Genomic DNA, 15024 nt, shown 5'->3' on the forward strand with positions numbered 1-15024 from the left:
GTAGTTTCTACCTTTGTTTTTAAGCACTGTCCTCCTTTTCACTAATGCAGGGAACATTGTTGGCACAGATGCTGAGCGATGGAGTTTTCATGTACGTATCAGAAGGTTGTCATTTCATTTGCATTTTTAAGAACTCCAATGAGTATCCCAGCAGCCAGCCCCCCAGGAGTGAGAATGAGACCATCTCAGGTTCAGACAAGCACCTGAAAATCACCAAGGCACTCTAGGCTTGAGGCACTCTAACCAGCTGCATGCAGCAGAGAACTGCTCCTGTGTCTGGGGAGGGAGCAGCCAGGGCCAGGATCACAGTGCTTGGCTGTATCCTCAAGGCCTTGCAAAAGTCTAGAGTCTCTCTGACACAGGAGAAATGGATGGTGATTTCTGTTTTACAAGGGAGATATCTTTGATTGCACTTTGTGAGTTTCAGTCTTAGGCTGTTCTCAGTAAGTGAGCAGTCACTTCAGTCAGAGAACTTATTATGTGGGTGTGTCAGGCCATTCAATATATGGATTATGAAAAAAATAGAATTGGAAGCAGTAAGGTTCCAAATTTGCCATGGGTCATGCATGGGACATACATCCTAATTCCATCTCTCCTTCCTTTTGAGTACCTGAGCAGTAAAGAGGTAAGATTCACGATGCAAAGCCTGGTGGCTTGCAGGGAAGGTGTCACACACATGAATGTTCATGGGGCAAGTTGAGGACTAGACCAGTTGCACTTGTAAGGAGGTGAAACTTTGACATAGGTAAGCCAGATCTTTGCTTTGAGCCAATGCATTCAATTCAGGCTGTTGTAAATACTGGGAGTAATTCTGGGCACCTGACTCAGACTTTTGACTCACACCATTAAACAAAGGCCACCAAAGAGCAGCAGACAGGGCTTTACCTCTGGCTGTGGAGACAATGCACAGTAACTGGGGGATGTTTTGAAGGGATATTGCATAGACTGCTTGAATTTCACAGGTCTGAATAATCCTATTTCTAAGTGTCCTGCTTCAGTTAATATTCATGAATAGGAAACATCATGGATATGAAGAGGAAACATCTACCTGAAGAAATTAGGACAGGTGATTTTCAATAGCTTTACACCAGTGTAGTCATACCACAGTACAGCTGACAGAGTTTTAACAGCTGGCTTTAATGGTGTGCCCTAGCATTGCTGGATGTTGCATTTCTGTAGTTAAATTTAGCTTGAATATGACTGTTAAATAAATAATTTATAAATGTCTGTTATAAATTTGGTGGAGAGGATGCTGATTTGGCCTGTGGGTTTCATTATGACTATAAATCATACTTCATGAAGCAAACACTTTTAATAGAAGTAAATAACAAACACATTTATTGCTAGCAAGAGTAATCTTACCAAGCACTCTGAATGATGTTTGGAGTGGGGAGTGTTGACTGCTCCTACAGAAATAAAGGAGGTGTATGGGGGTGTACAAATGTATCTCTGTCAGTTCTTTTCAGCACCTTTCTCAAGTGCTAGGTGGCTCTCTCAGCATCTTGAGATGCTATCTTAGCATCTTCTCAAAACTTTGTGATTGTTAAACCACAATTAACACAATTGTGCATTGTGCTAAAAACATGAAGCCACAATCAGGGAGGGGGGAGGATGGTGTTTGTTATTCTGGGTTCCAGGGTAGGGACAGTGCAGTTAATGTTGCTGAACTTGTTACAGGCAGTGGTGATTATGGCAGATATATCAATTCTGCGGGTGACAAAGTCCAGAGAAGGCACCTGTGCAAGACCACCATGGTTCATACTCTGCCAGGCTGTCCACTGCTGGGATGACCACTGAGCTTTTCAGAGATGGGCACTGGAAAGTCTCCGATCAGAGTGGGAACAATATGGCCACCCTCTGAAATGCCTGGGAAAGAACCAGAGCTGTCTTCCAGAGACTTTTATCAGGATGGTCCTCAGGGGCAGAAGGAACGTTAATTCCCAGACGATTGGAAGAAAACCCTGAAAAAGAAGAAGAGTTGTTGCCACAACTTGCTCATGACTCAAAGCAAACTAAGCCCTGATGCTGCTCCAAGTGCTCCCTGTGTGGTGCCTACCTCTGCCTCTGTGGGAATGCACATGAGCCTCATGTGCTCTGGACTTGTGTGGTTGGATCTGGAAATTCAAACCATTGAATTTTGCTAGGTTTGCATTACATGTTAACATTAGAAATGCTCTCCTCACAATCATGCAGCCTGACCAGACATTTACTAGATTGCTTACAAGGATTATTAGAAATTTCCTGTGTACTTTATTTTTTTAATAAGGTATTGATTTCACTATATATCTGTTCATACTTGCAATGAATTGATTTATGGTGGCAGAAATTCTGTTTTGCTGCCAAAATGTAATGGGCAATAACTAATTCAATTTTTTTCTTTTTTTCCCCCCATTTTTTTTTAAACCACGATTTCTTTTCAAAAATAAACTGGTACGCCAGAATTTAACTCCTTTGCTTTGCCTGACATTTTAAATGGGTTGAGGAAGGACAGGAGACAGAAGCAAATGTGAGCATCCCAGAGAGGCTGTGGTAGAGTGCCACATATGTTGCTTGTCTCCTTACAGCTCTGCATGTTCCATCAGTCAGACCCATGCTGCCACCTCAGGCACTCTCTGTGTATCAGAGTAGAATGGCTCCATTCCACTGTTTTTCTGCCAAAACTCTCTGGGCTAGAGGTTTTAGGGCTCTTTTACATTAACCAATCTCTTTTGTCTGGTGTGCAACATCCAGAACTTGATTTGAATCTCTTGTGTCATATATGTAAATGCTTTGTATAATGGTTTTGACTACTCTCTAATAAATAGGTGGATGTTTTAAGAGATACATGTTGGTGTTTTGAATGACTGAATTGAAGTATGTCAGTTTTACGTATAACATTATAAAATCAGAAACTTTAACTTTACACCCTATTTTGCATTTCTTAACACTATCATGTCCTCTGCCCTTTTCAGGTGGGTAATAATAAACAGTTTTAGTTTTCAGATGCCTGAATTACTGTGGAAATGAGCAATCTGTGTGGAGAACAGGCACACTCTTTAAAGTTTATGTACGTGCTCCTATGCTGTATTTTTGTGTTTTGGTTTTAAAGAGCTGCCTTAAGAGCCATAAACATGATTACACAATATAAATAATATTTCTTGACTGAATCACCAGAAATTAATCATTCTGCAGGGCTTCTGTGTGGTATGTTATCATCCCACACAATGACTTTGTCCTAGAATCAAAAGGAACAAATGGGAAAATATTATAAATGCCTGGTGAACTGTAAATATTTTAAAGATGTTACATTAACAGGTGAGAAGGAAGCTTTAAGAAGTCTGTGGTTTATTTCACTGTTTGTGAGCATTTGTGGTGTCCTGTCAGCACTGTTGCTAGACATGTTTGATTACAAGTCTCACTGCTTTAATTTCACTTTTGATGTGAACCTGAGTGTGAAGGGCCACAGTGTCAGTCAGCTCTCAGATGAGTGTTTGGTATAAAAAGAGTAAAATTCTTGCTGCTTTTGGTGTGATAAATGATGCCACATTTAATTGGTATATATACTGTTTAACAGATACATGTGAGCCCTTCTGCCTTAAATAGAAAATTTTCGTCTGAAGTTTAGATCTATTTAAAGGTTATATTAAAGTGTTTGTTTGGTTCGCTCCACTCGAAAGTCATTACTTCCAGAATAGGTCAGAAATGTCTTAAGAAATATGAATAATTTTGTCCTAATAATAACTGAATATCTCAAATGCCAAATTCTTCACTCCCTGAAAGTTTCAAGAAAACAGTGCAAATATGGAAGAAACCTAATATATTTGAAATGTAGCCTTTAGAGGGGAAGAGGAGATGTGAAGAGGGCAAACTCTGGGTTGGCAGCCCAGACAGCTCCATCCCTCCACTCATCCTTCCACACTGGAACACCCTTGGGGAAAGAGCCATGAGTAAGAGAGTTAAAAAAACCCCCTGGTGCTGAAAAAGAATAAATTGAGTTTTGAATGATGTTCTATGTGTGGTGAAACGGCCCTTGCAGGGGGTGGGGTGCAGTGCTGTCCCGGGAGCTGTCAGACCTGCAGGTCCCTCTCCCCTCATGTTCATGTGGGGAAGCCTTCGCTTAATGCAAACATGAGCTGTGTCCTTGGGCAGAGATGGTGTTCTAAAACATTGTTTGACTGTCTGTTTAAGAATAGTGACCCCAAAATCCTGGCATAAAAGAGGAACGTGGTACAATTACTGGTTTTTTGTTTGTTCTGTTCTTCAGTGAGGAATTCTATAAACTTTTAAAGGGAGTGAAATAAAAAAAAAAAACCTCATGTAAAAAACCCAACCCGGAAGCAGCCTGAAAATACTGAAAATTGAGATTCTGAGGTCTTTGCACTTTCCCTTCCTGGTTTCCCAGCAGCCCTTCTTGGAGAACTCTCTTTGTCATAGGAAAAGGAAAATACAGTTTTGTTCATTTCACAAGTTAGATTCTTTTTTTGTGTGTTATTAACAGGTTTGGCAAACATCGCAAAGATGACAAGAGTGAGAAAACGGGTAAAATAAAAGTGCAGGAAGCTCTTACTTCAGAAGAGGAGAGAATACGAATGAAGCAAGAACAGGAGAGGTAGACTTCAGTATTTGCTTAAACCTTGATAGAGAGAGTCTGTTTTTTAAATTAAATAACTGAAGTTCAATTTTCTCTTATGAATTTTCCCACATGTTGGTATGTTTATATACTTTAAATAACAAGACAAAGCTGGATTTATTTTTGACATTAGTATGAACAGCTCCTTTGGCTGTGTTAAGCATCTTTTATAGACCCAGAGCTCCCTTTCTTATTGAGGAGACTGAAGTAATAAAATGAAATGCTTTCTCTATATATTCTATAACTGATTTTATTGACATTTTCAGAAAACAAGTATTTATATAGAATGAAATATGTTTTGTATTTTTCTTCAAAGTTTTGCATATCTAGATTTTTCAATGATAAATTTAGGAGAAACCTAAAAATTATACTTACCAGTATATTTGTCACTGGAGTTCAGTCTATTTATGTGCCATGCAGTCTGTTTATGGAATGATATGTATATTAAACTGCTAATTGTAAAAATGAGTGGTGAGTACCTCTATTTTTCCTTGTCAGCTTCCCTTAACATAAAAAAACCACTATGTAATATATATGTCATATGCTCTTCTCAATATTTCCAGTCTACTTTTCATCCTGTCTCTTGTAGTCCTAGATATCTGGGGCCTAGGCTCTGGTGTCTCTCAGATCAATTTAGTCAAAATCTTGAGAAGCTTAAGTTATCAATTAACTAATACTGGGGAATGTGAGTGGAGAAACAACCTCTTTGAGTAGACATCACTTCAGTAAAGAGACAAACTTTATAAAGTTTTATGAAGGGTAAATAGATTGACACATTTAGCAGTGAAAGTGAACTATACATTAGAATTATTTATCTAAAAATCATGCTCAGCCATAAATTTAGGATTGATGCAGGAACTCTGCAGGGAAATTTTCTTGTCCTTGTACAGGAGATATCACTAATTAGTCATAATGATCTCTTTAACCATCATCTCTATGCACCTTGGTCTTCTGCAGATAAGAACAAAAATTGGTGAATGGTGGCTTCATCATTAACAGCTCAATGGAATAGAGAGCCACAGTAACTCTTGTGTAGCCTCCTCAGTTAAACCTAAAAATGGTTTGCTTTCAGTTCTTTTAGCGTTGAATGATTTATGGTACAGTTAAGGCAGGCTGGGAGTGTGTGTTTATTAGTTTAACTTGTTAAACTCCAGAAACTTTATCATTTGTGACCATCTGTTTAGATTACATCATGGGAATATTTTACTCTTTAGCAGATATACTATCATAAACTGATGTAAAAATTTGCTCTTTTCTTTGTCCATCCGTTCTGATTGCAGAAGGTGGCTGGATTACAGTGCCTGGATGGTTTTTTACTAGTCTGATTGGTTTTTGTTTTCTCTTTTTTAACAAAAGTGAGGCAGGGTCATTGAATTTATTCCCGTTTTTAAAAGTAAAATGTTTGCAGATTAAATGGTAAAGAGGAAGACTGGAATTGAAGGAAATAACTGATGAGGGTGTTTGTGCAGCCAACTTCCCTTCACATGGATGGAGCAGCCACAGAGCTCATGCCAGGGGTGCAGAGCCATGGAAAGCTGCTTCGGTTGCTCTGGCCAGCTCAGGGCCAGGGGATGGTTGGCCAGACAAGCACCACACTGTGCCCTGGCTTCACATGCTGCTGCTGGGCCTCAGCTGGCCCTTAGGGTTTCTTAGTAACATTAGGTCCCCAGAAAATCAGCCATATACATTTATAAAAGGAAGAAAGACTTGATGCCTGAGTTAGTAACGTTTTCTCTCTCTTCATTCTCTCTCTCTCTGTCTCTCTGTGTCTCTCTGTCTCTCTCAGTAAGAATGGTGAGAGTATAGACTGTCCATGTGATGATGTAAGAGAGGTTGCAATAGTCACGCTGGGTACCAAGGTAGAATTATGAAATTATTTGTATAGTCCCCAGTGCATGGAGCAAATTCCTAATCCCTGTCCATCAAGTTATGCTAACCAATTTGAATCTTTCCTGGAATCTCATTCCTTGTGTGTCATAAAAACAATTTTATGTGTTCACTGAAGCTGCAGAAAATGCATGTGCCAGAACTTCATAACAGCTTGATGTTATAGTAACATGGGTTCTTCTCCTCCCATTACTCTCTTTCCCTGTGTATTTGCTTTCCTTTGTGTTATAAGAGAATGCAACTTCTTTGGGGTAGTCGCATGTACAACTAATAAAAGATAATAAAATAGCAACCAAATGTGTGAGGTGCTTCCTTATGTTTCTGAAAAATTCAGATGTTGATTTGGTCCACAGAGATGAAATATTTTTGCAGTTAGATTGCAGAGTTTCCTTTTGATCCTGTAAAATAATGATGTTAGATACATGCTGTTAATGAAGAGTACTCTTGCAAATTAACTGAATAATCCCTCAAAATGCTTACTAGGAGACAGAGTAAAATATTACTGTCAGTGTTGGCTCATAATGGCTGCTATTTTAACTTTGTTTTCTGTGGTTTTTTTCTCCTCAATTTTTTTATTAGTGCAATTCACTTGGTCTATTTTACTTGGTATTTGATACTATATACCTCTAAAATGATGCAATGCTTTGGGGAAATAGGTAGGATTTAATGAATTTACTATGTATGAGAGGCTAGGAGCAAAAATCCTTAGAGGGGTCAGAGAACAAGTGAACAGCCCATTAAAGAATCAATCATGCCCACAATTTTATGGAATTATTATGCCTTTACTTTATAATTTTAATAGTATTGTGCTTACAGTAGTATTTTCTTTAAAACCTAGCGTTCATATGGATTATGAGACAAATAAGAAAATTAATGCTCTTCAATTTACCATGATTAAATTAATAAAATGGCCTTTTATAAATATATTATTAATAATAATTTCTTGATTCTGTGATTCTTTGATTAAGGAGTGTATCTTTTAAGCTGTGTCTCTCTTAAGCTACATCCTATATATGTTGGATATATATGTGTATATGGTGCATGTTTACTGACAATCTTAAAGTAAATTTGAACCCAAAATGAAGTTATCTAGTTGAAAATACAGCCAGCTTTCAATGACAAGGAATACTGGAACAATTAGGGGTGTCACCTGATGAGACCACCTACTAGTCTTATGAAAAATTCTGTAAATACTTGCTATTTGTAAATGCTCCAAATGTTGGAGTAACAGTTCACCCAAGACCATAGAACATTGCCTCATGTCACTATGCTTTAACACTGGTTTACTGCACAGAAACAAGTCTGCTTGCATTATCCTTGAGTATCTGCCAAGCACTGATCTGAAAATCTGGCTGGGCTCTGCTGTGCTGTTAGAAAGGGTTCTCTCCAGCAGTTGCACCAGTCAAAAACTCGAGGCAAGATTAGGCAATAGGTTTTCTGAATGTGGCCTTCAGTCTCCTAAGAAAGAGTCTATACTGCAGTCTTCAGGAAGCTAAATAAGAACCAAATTCAGTTAGCTCTGCTCCTGTGCCAGATCACAGCTGTTTTACATATATGTTAATTTGGGGCCTCTCTTTGCTGTGTGGTCATCTTGTCTATCTATCACTGGACTGCTCAAACTGGGTACCACTGAGATGCTACATTCACTCAGGCTGAGAAAGCAGCCCTGCGTCCTTTGTGGTTTTGTTGTAGAAGGTTTTTTATCAAATCCAGACTCTCCTGATGCACCTGTGGTTTGCATATATCTTCCTAAAACCTCTTGGATTATACAGACTGAAGATGCGTGGAATATCTTGAGCTTTCAGAGATGCTTCCAACTGCTTACAGTTTTACACAAGCATTGCAGTGTTGGATAGACTTAAAAGCAGATTTTGAAACTTTTGTCAGTGACCAAGGAGAATCAGTTCATATGGGTGGTCACCTTGTGCTGTGCTGCTGCATCAAAACCTCTGGAAGCCCACAGACCTTTCTAATCTAGAAACCCTCTACATCTGGTCTTTGAGGGCCTCCCAGAGTAGCTTTGCTCAATATTTAGCCAGCGTGCCCATTGATACCCTGCAACCTGATTGCAGAAATGTTTTCTGAGTTCTTCAAGGCCCTTTAGTGTAGTCTCTTAGGAGATGTGAAGATGGAACTGTTTAGAAAACCTACTGCTTTTGTCTTCTGGTTGTTACTGGTGGCCCTTGCTGGAGAGAGATGTCCCTCCAACAGCAGGTTCTGATACCTTTCTTTCTCCCTCTTCCATCCTTGCATTTTTCCTTCAATTTCATTTTTTGCTGCTCTGTTTTGGGCTGCTTCCCCCCCCCCCCCCCCCCCCCCCCCTTTCTTTTTCTTTCCATTTCAACTTTGTGTTCATTACAAATATAAACCATCAGCAAATCCAAAACCTTTGCCTGTGGTCTTCCCTTCTCTAGCACAGGCATATGCAGTTCTTGGCACACGGCAAGGCCATGTGTGCTGGCCATCTTCAGCCTTGGACCGACTTCTAGCAAAGAAAGTTCTCCCTGACCTGAACAACTTTACTCTTTGTACCTGGGTAGTAGATAACAGAGGACTGAACTAAACGTACCTCTTTGTGAAGTTTTTAAGAAATTCATCTGCATCCAGCATGGTTCACTGCTGGATAATGCTTAAAAGATGAAAGTTGCAATTCTCATGTAATCTCATGATTCAGAGTTCGTGATCCATCTGTTGGCAAACAGTGTTTATGCTGTAATCCGCCTCTAGAGGCACTTCCTCCTCTTGGAAGCAAAGTCTAGAGGATATTTTCTCTGTTTGGTTAATACACAGATTTAAGAGCTTTACTAATGTTCTATAAATCTCTGTGTTACCATAAAAGTGTTTTAATCTTAGTATTGTATTCTTCTTCAACTTCCACTGAAATGGATGCAAAATCAAGTGCTTAAACACCTGTGTTGGGAGGATCGGTCTTGAAGAGATAAGGAGAAACCTTTTGGGAGAGAATTAAAGTGTTGTGCTGGTGGAAGCGCTGTGACAGAGGCTCCGGAGGTGCTGGGAGGGCGATAGAGCGGTCAGATGGGGGCCTGTGGAGCCGGGGGCTCTCTCTGCTCCGTAATAGCAGCTGCACAATCCCAGCCTCTGCTTGCTGGAGGACAGATAACAAGGCAGAGCGATACCGCCCTGGGTACGTGCATGTGCATAGTTCCCGTCTGGACTAGAAAACTCCTGCTGTGCTGGTTTCCCCCCTTTCTATTTCGGCAAACATGACCTTTTGTTCCTCTGGGTTACAAAAGGAGCAACATTTACATAATTCCGCCGTCGCTGTCCCCCGGGTGCCGCCAGTCGCCCGGGCCGGGAGGTGCCTGGGGAGCGGCGGGGCCGGGAGGGGGAGCTGCGGGCTCGGCTCCGCCGGGATCGCTCGGTGCGGCCGCGCCCGGCGCCGGTGTCAGCCGGGGACAGCCTTGCGGGGCGGCCGGGGGAGCCGGTGCTGCCGGCGCACGGCGGGGAGGGCGGCGCAGCGTCTGTCCTGCACCGGCGGGTTTGCTGTGACTCTTGGAGCTCAATCAAATAGGCTGACAGCACTTTTTTGTGTGGATGTAAACAAGGCTGCGAGTAGAGTGGGCGTCGTTCACGCATTTTTTTTCCCCTCTAAATTTAGAGGGAAACATTCTGCCTGTTCATTAGTAGTTAAAATAACGGTGTTTTGGGGGTTTTTTTCCCCCCTGAAGGATTCGGTTATTCCATAAAATGCTTCCTGTATTACATTTTCCTAAGGGTATGTGGGTCTTTATCTCTAACATGTAATAAACTTCTCTTCATCCTTCTCTAGTACCATTAAAGCCACAAGCCCTTTGTTGTAAAAGTATACTAATGAATAGAAATGTTACAACAAGAACAGAAGTCTTGTGTTTTCCCTTCATCATGCATCATCCATTTTAATTAGACGAAAGGGTGGTGAGCACTGTGACAAGAGTCTGGAATTAAAATCATTAATTGATGTCAAGCTGACGAGAGACTGCTAACATGAATTTACTGACAGCAGGAAAGAAATTAACCTTATTACTTTATTTAGTTCATTGGGACTATTTATTATATTTTCCTATGTAAGTTCAATGTGTTCTGTTAGTGATGATAGAGAAAGACAATTAATAAAACCTACATAAAGTTTTATTACCTCCTATCAATGACATTTGGATGAAAACCACATCAATAATTTACAAAAAACAAACCCACCAGATCCTTCTAATCAATGTAACTCATCAAAACTCTTGCAGCAATATTTTTGATATTTTAAATTAGTATAACAGGCTATGCTCTCTAGCCGAGCAGGATTGCAAAAGTGATTTGATTTAAAACCATGTCTTAGTTTCTTAATGTCAGTGTTGCAAAAAATGAAACATATTTTCTGCAGCAATGACATTGATTGGAATAACTGTCTGGTTTGATCATCATTGGAAGGTCAGCCTAACAAAGATGAGTTTTAATGTTAAGCATCTTTATTCTTTAGATGAAAGAGTACAGCAGTGTCTTACAGAATGACAGCAGCATCCTATAGATAATTTGTGACCCAAAGGTCATAATAAAAGAATAGAGGGGAGGTCATCCTGTAGTAAAGGCCATCTGGAACTGTTAAAGTATCAGATGGAGTAGGGGGCTGAACAGCAGGACACTCTTGGTGTCTTTCCAGATTTCCCAGAGAGACCATAATATTTTTATTGGAAAACCCCAACTTTTTTCCCCCTTAAGCAAAATATTTTTATCAAGCAGTTTCATCTTACTTTAAGGAAAAAAGACAACATATTGTGATAAGGAAAGGATTTTTGTTTCTTATGTTGCCTAAGAGTTATCTGTGTTTTTGAAGAAACTCAAAGGTTCAACTTTACTTTTGCTGCTGCTGTATTTTGATGCCACTTAACAGCTTTCAGAAGAACTGTTACCTCTAAAATGATTATTACTGCAAGCATTCAGAATATAAGTAATTTGTAAAGTTTTTCTGTTAAAACTTTCACCTTCTTCCCATCCTGTAACAGAGGAGAGGAAAAATTTCTCGGTGATCAGAAAATCAGAGCAATATGTTTCTCATTCTGACTTATTTTGTGATGGGGTCTGCTTGTCTCAGTTTCACTGAGATTTGTAGCATTGTTTTTGGCAGTGTTTTTTTACATAATGGATGAGGGTACAGGATATGAAAAAAAAATCAATGGCAATAATTTTTGGAAGAGAACACAGAAGTGAAGCATGAGAATACTGAACTTTGGAAAAGCATTTCAGGCCAGTTCCACTTCATAAAAATACTGACTTCAGGAGATATGTAAATTGAAGCCTTTGTAGAATAATAATAACTGGAGTAGTTTTTTAAACAAAACACCACATATTCTCTAGCTACATACTGTAAGTATAGAGATTTTAAGACATCATGCTAAAAGTTTATTTTCTCTATTATTTCTCTCTAGTGATTCAACACATTGCACTGGGCAAGGTCTGGCCAAGTCCCTTGCAATAAATTGAAAAAAGATAATTTAGGTGGTCTTTATAATATTCTGTGTTACAAATTAGTTTAAGGTCTCTTGCAGATCATATAAATTCAGTGCTCTCTTACACATATCAGCTCTTACTTTGGACTAAAATGTTTGACTTTAGAGTGCCAAGAACTTTGGGCTAAGGCAGCAGCATGTCCTCTGATGTCATATGAACTCTCCTTTAGTGGCAGAGTTACTGTAGCAAAGACTTATTTGAGAATTACCATAGTTACTACCTGACTGAACTTACTGTTGCTGAATTGAACTGAACTCAAAACCTCTCAGGTTTTCCACACTGCACTACAGGAGTCTGTTTGACAGTAAAACAAGGCACTAATCCTGCTCCTTTTTCTAATCCTTAAATACAGCAGCATTTGACTAGCCAGAAAGACACCTAATGATAGAGTACCGGGCAGATGGATTCTCCCTCCACACCCCGTCTGCAACCTTTGTTTTGTAACCAGTTACTAGAACAAGCCATTTACGAGTTATGAGACACCCAGCTCTGTTTCTGGCCGTGCTATAGATTTGTGCTTTCAGTTCTGTGACCCAGTAAGATTTAAGAAGTGAATCCTCAGAGGTGTTGTGGGTGTGAATTTGTGGGTCCTGCACTGAGATATTTACTTATAACCTATATTCTTTATTGGTTTGGTTTTTTTTGTTTTGTTTTTTTTTTTTCTTTTCCTTTTCTTTCATCTTCAGTGTTTGAGATTCACATAATCCTTGCTTTGTTGTGAGGTTTTTCATTGCATTTTTTTGTCATACTGTTCTTCATACTGTTTCATACTTCATACTGTTTCATTTTCCAACTTCAGGATTAGGATATTTTATACATAATACTCTAGAAACACAGAACAATGGACCCGAAATAGAGCTAGCAGCAGAATTTTGTACTCACTTTACTAGACTTCAGCTAGAGGAGCATGGCTGGTAGATAGGCTCAGCTCAAACAACTGATAACAGTGTTGTAGCTCGACCTCCAGTTGCTGCTTGCAGCATCTGGGAATGACTGATTTGATTCATCATATGATGTATGGTACCATTTGATATGTGGTATGCCTGTGTCATTTGTTTCTTGCACACATGGGAACAGCTGCTCCTTACACATCTAACTTCAGAATTCAGATAGTACCCACCAGTGCTGCTTTCTGAAATTGTTCTCCAGTTGGTGAAAAAAAGAAATGTACAGGAAGAAATGGTCCAAGCAAGTCTGCATGGAGGAGGAAACCAGAGCTCTTAAAGTGAGGAGGAATGGAAGCAGGAGCTTGCATTTCAGCAATAAGTCATGTTTCAGCAGTAGTTGAATATAATGATCTTCTTCCTTTCTACTTCAGTCTAGCAGAAGAGCTAAAGAAGAGAATAGAGCTAAGGTAATCTAATGATCAGGGACCTGTTGTTGTAGGTGTAAATATCAGCCTTCCTGGCCAATTTTCTTACGCAAAAGGAAAACTAATTTCCATTTTACTTTCAGACAGCAATGTTCTTTGATGCAACATGGTTCCCAGCAGGGTAACTCCAGTTGCTCATTTGCGTGATCCTCCACTGCTGAGGTCACTGATCCTTGGATCAGACATGAAAATAAGGACAGAAAATTTCAGCCATGGTAGTGTTTGTTTGGAGACAGAAGCACCTATAGTGCCTGTGCCTGTGTACCTGAAACATTCTCCTTTGGTTGAAACATATTTTAAAAAAGCACAGCAGACAAACTCTCCACCCTGAAATGTGGCAGACTATTAACTGCAAAGTAGGCTGAAAGCTCCACTGAAGTGTAAGTAAGATAATTTGCAGATTTTTAAACTCAAAATAAGCAAGGATTTTTCTGTTGTTCACTGCAGCGTCCAAGAAAGCAGGTTTGAGATACTCTGCTGGGGGGACATGTCTTCACTTTGGGAAGACAAAGGGTGAATCAAGAAGGTCAGGAGATAAGGAAGGGTGGGGGTGAAATATATGAGAGATTCCACAAGGTTAGAGGAAATAATTTTAATGTCTCCTTTAGTTTCATCAATGTCACTTGATTTCAAATTGGTGTTTGCACTTCACCTGCTCATATGCATAATATTTACTTTCTCTCCTGCATTTTTTCATTTCTTTACGTCTTCATTTGTATTTTGCAGCCTTCTTTAATAGCCTTCTTTAATATAACTGCTTATAAAAATGAGCATAATGTTCTAGTCTTAATATATTAAGGCACTTAAAGTAATCACCTTATCACCTTTATCCTTCACCTTTTTTTTTTTTTTTTTTATAACTGCAGCCCTCCTGGGTTGTAGCTCATTAAACGTTTTTGAAATTCTCATGCATCTCTTCTGATTTGAGGAGGGGGGATCTTCAGAGAGACAGTAAGTACTATCACATATTCTAATTGGCAGATAGGCTGTGATTGTTGAAGGAGAAAGAAAATTAAGACTGTCTGATTATGTAGATACATTTCTTTAATTTAGAGATGATGGGCAGCCTTTTTTTAAAAAAAAATATAGTCCCTGTTGTATTTCTCAGCTGTTGTAGAACCAATATGTAGGAAATATATGTATGTAAAATTTCTATGTAGGTGAGAATTACAGATCTTTGAGAGAGATCATGTCACTTTTTCAAGGTAGGATCTGCAGGGTATGCCATGCCTGCAAGATGTTGGTTTCATCCTGGGTTTTTGGTTTTTTTTTTTTAGTTTACAATGACATAAACTCTACAGCTTCCTATGGCCGTCTTTTCCACTGCCTTTTGTTTAGGAAGTTGCCCTGCTCACAGTATCTAATCTCAGTTAGTCTTGCTTTAGTTAGATACCTAACACATTATTCTTTTCCTCCGGTGTCTGTAGACTACTGTTATGTCCCTATTATTTTCTCTATATTTTCTATTATATTCTCTTTTATTTTCTTTCCCAAACAGCTTGATGTTACTGACTCATATCTGTTACCCAGTAGAACTTCCAGATCCATTCCTGAAAAAGCAACTCACAGATTTTTTCTCTACTTTTAATTGATTGATTGGTTATTTGAACGATGTAAATTACCTTCTAGTTGCTGTTACTTAAGTTAATTCTATTTTTGA

General features: G+C 39.2%; 1 protein-coding gene across 23 annotated transcripts in view; it reads left to right on the forward strand.

Moving 5' to 3' along the window:
- PARD3 (par-3 family cell polarity regulator) overlaps positions 1–15024 on the forward strand; it is a 450644-nt gene that overhangs the window by 328957 nt on the left and 106663 nt on the right. For 17 of the 23 annotated variants that reach the window (XM_048292146.1, XM_048290658.1, XM_048291064.1 and 14 more), the window contains one exon: positions 4478–4588. The exons of 4 other annotated variants lie outside the window; for them this stretch is intronic. In XM_048292146.1, the coding sequence (XP_048148103.1) occupies positions 4478–4588 (111 nt within the window). Of the gene's footprint in view, positions 1–1677; positions 2824–4477; positions 4589–6395; positions 6789–15024 lie in introns of those variants that run through there. 2 more of the 23 variants (XM_048292221.1, XM_048292304.1) reach the window with 2 other exon arrangements.

This window comes from Corvus hawaiiensis, chromosome 1 (genome assembly GCF_020740725.1).
Source record: "Corvus hawaiiensis isolate bCorHaw1 chromosome 1, bCorHaw1.pri.cur, whole genome shotgun sequence".
NCBI lineage: Eukaryota > Metazoa > Chordata > Aves > Passeriformes > Corvidae > Corvus > Corvus hawaiiensis.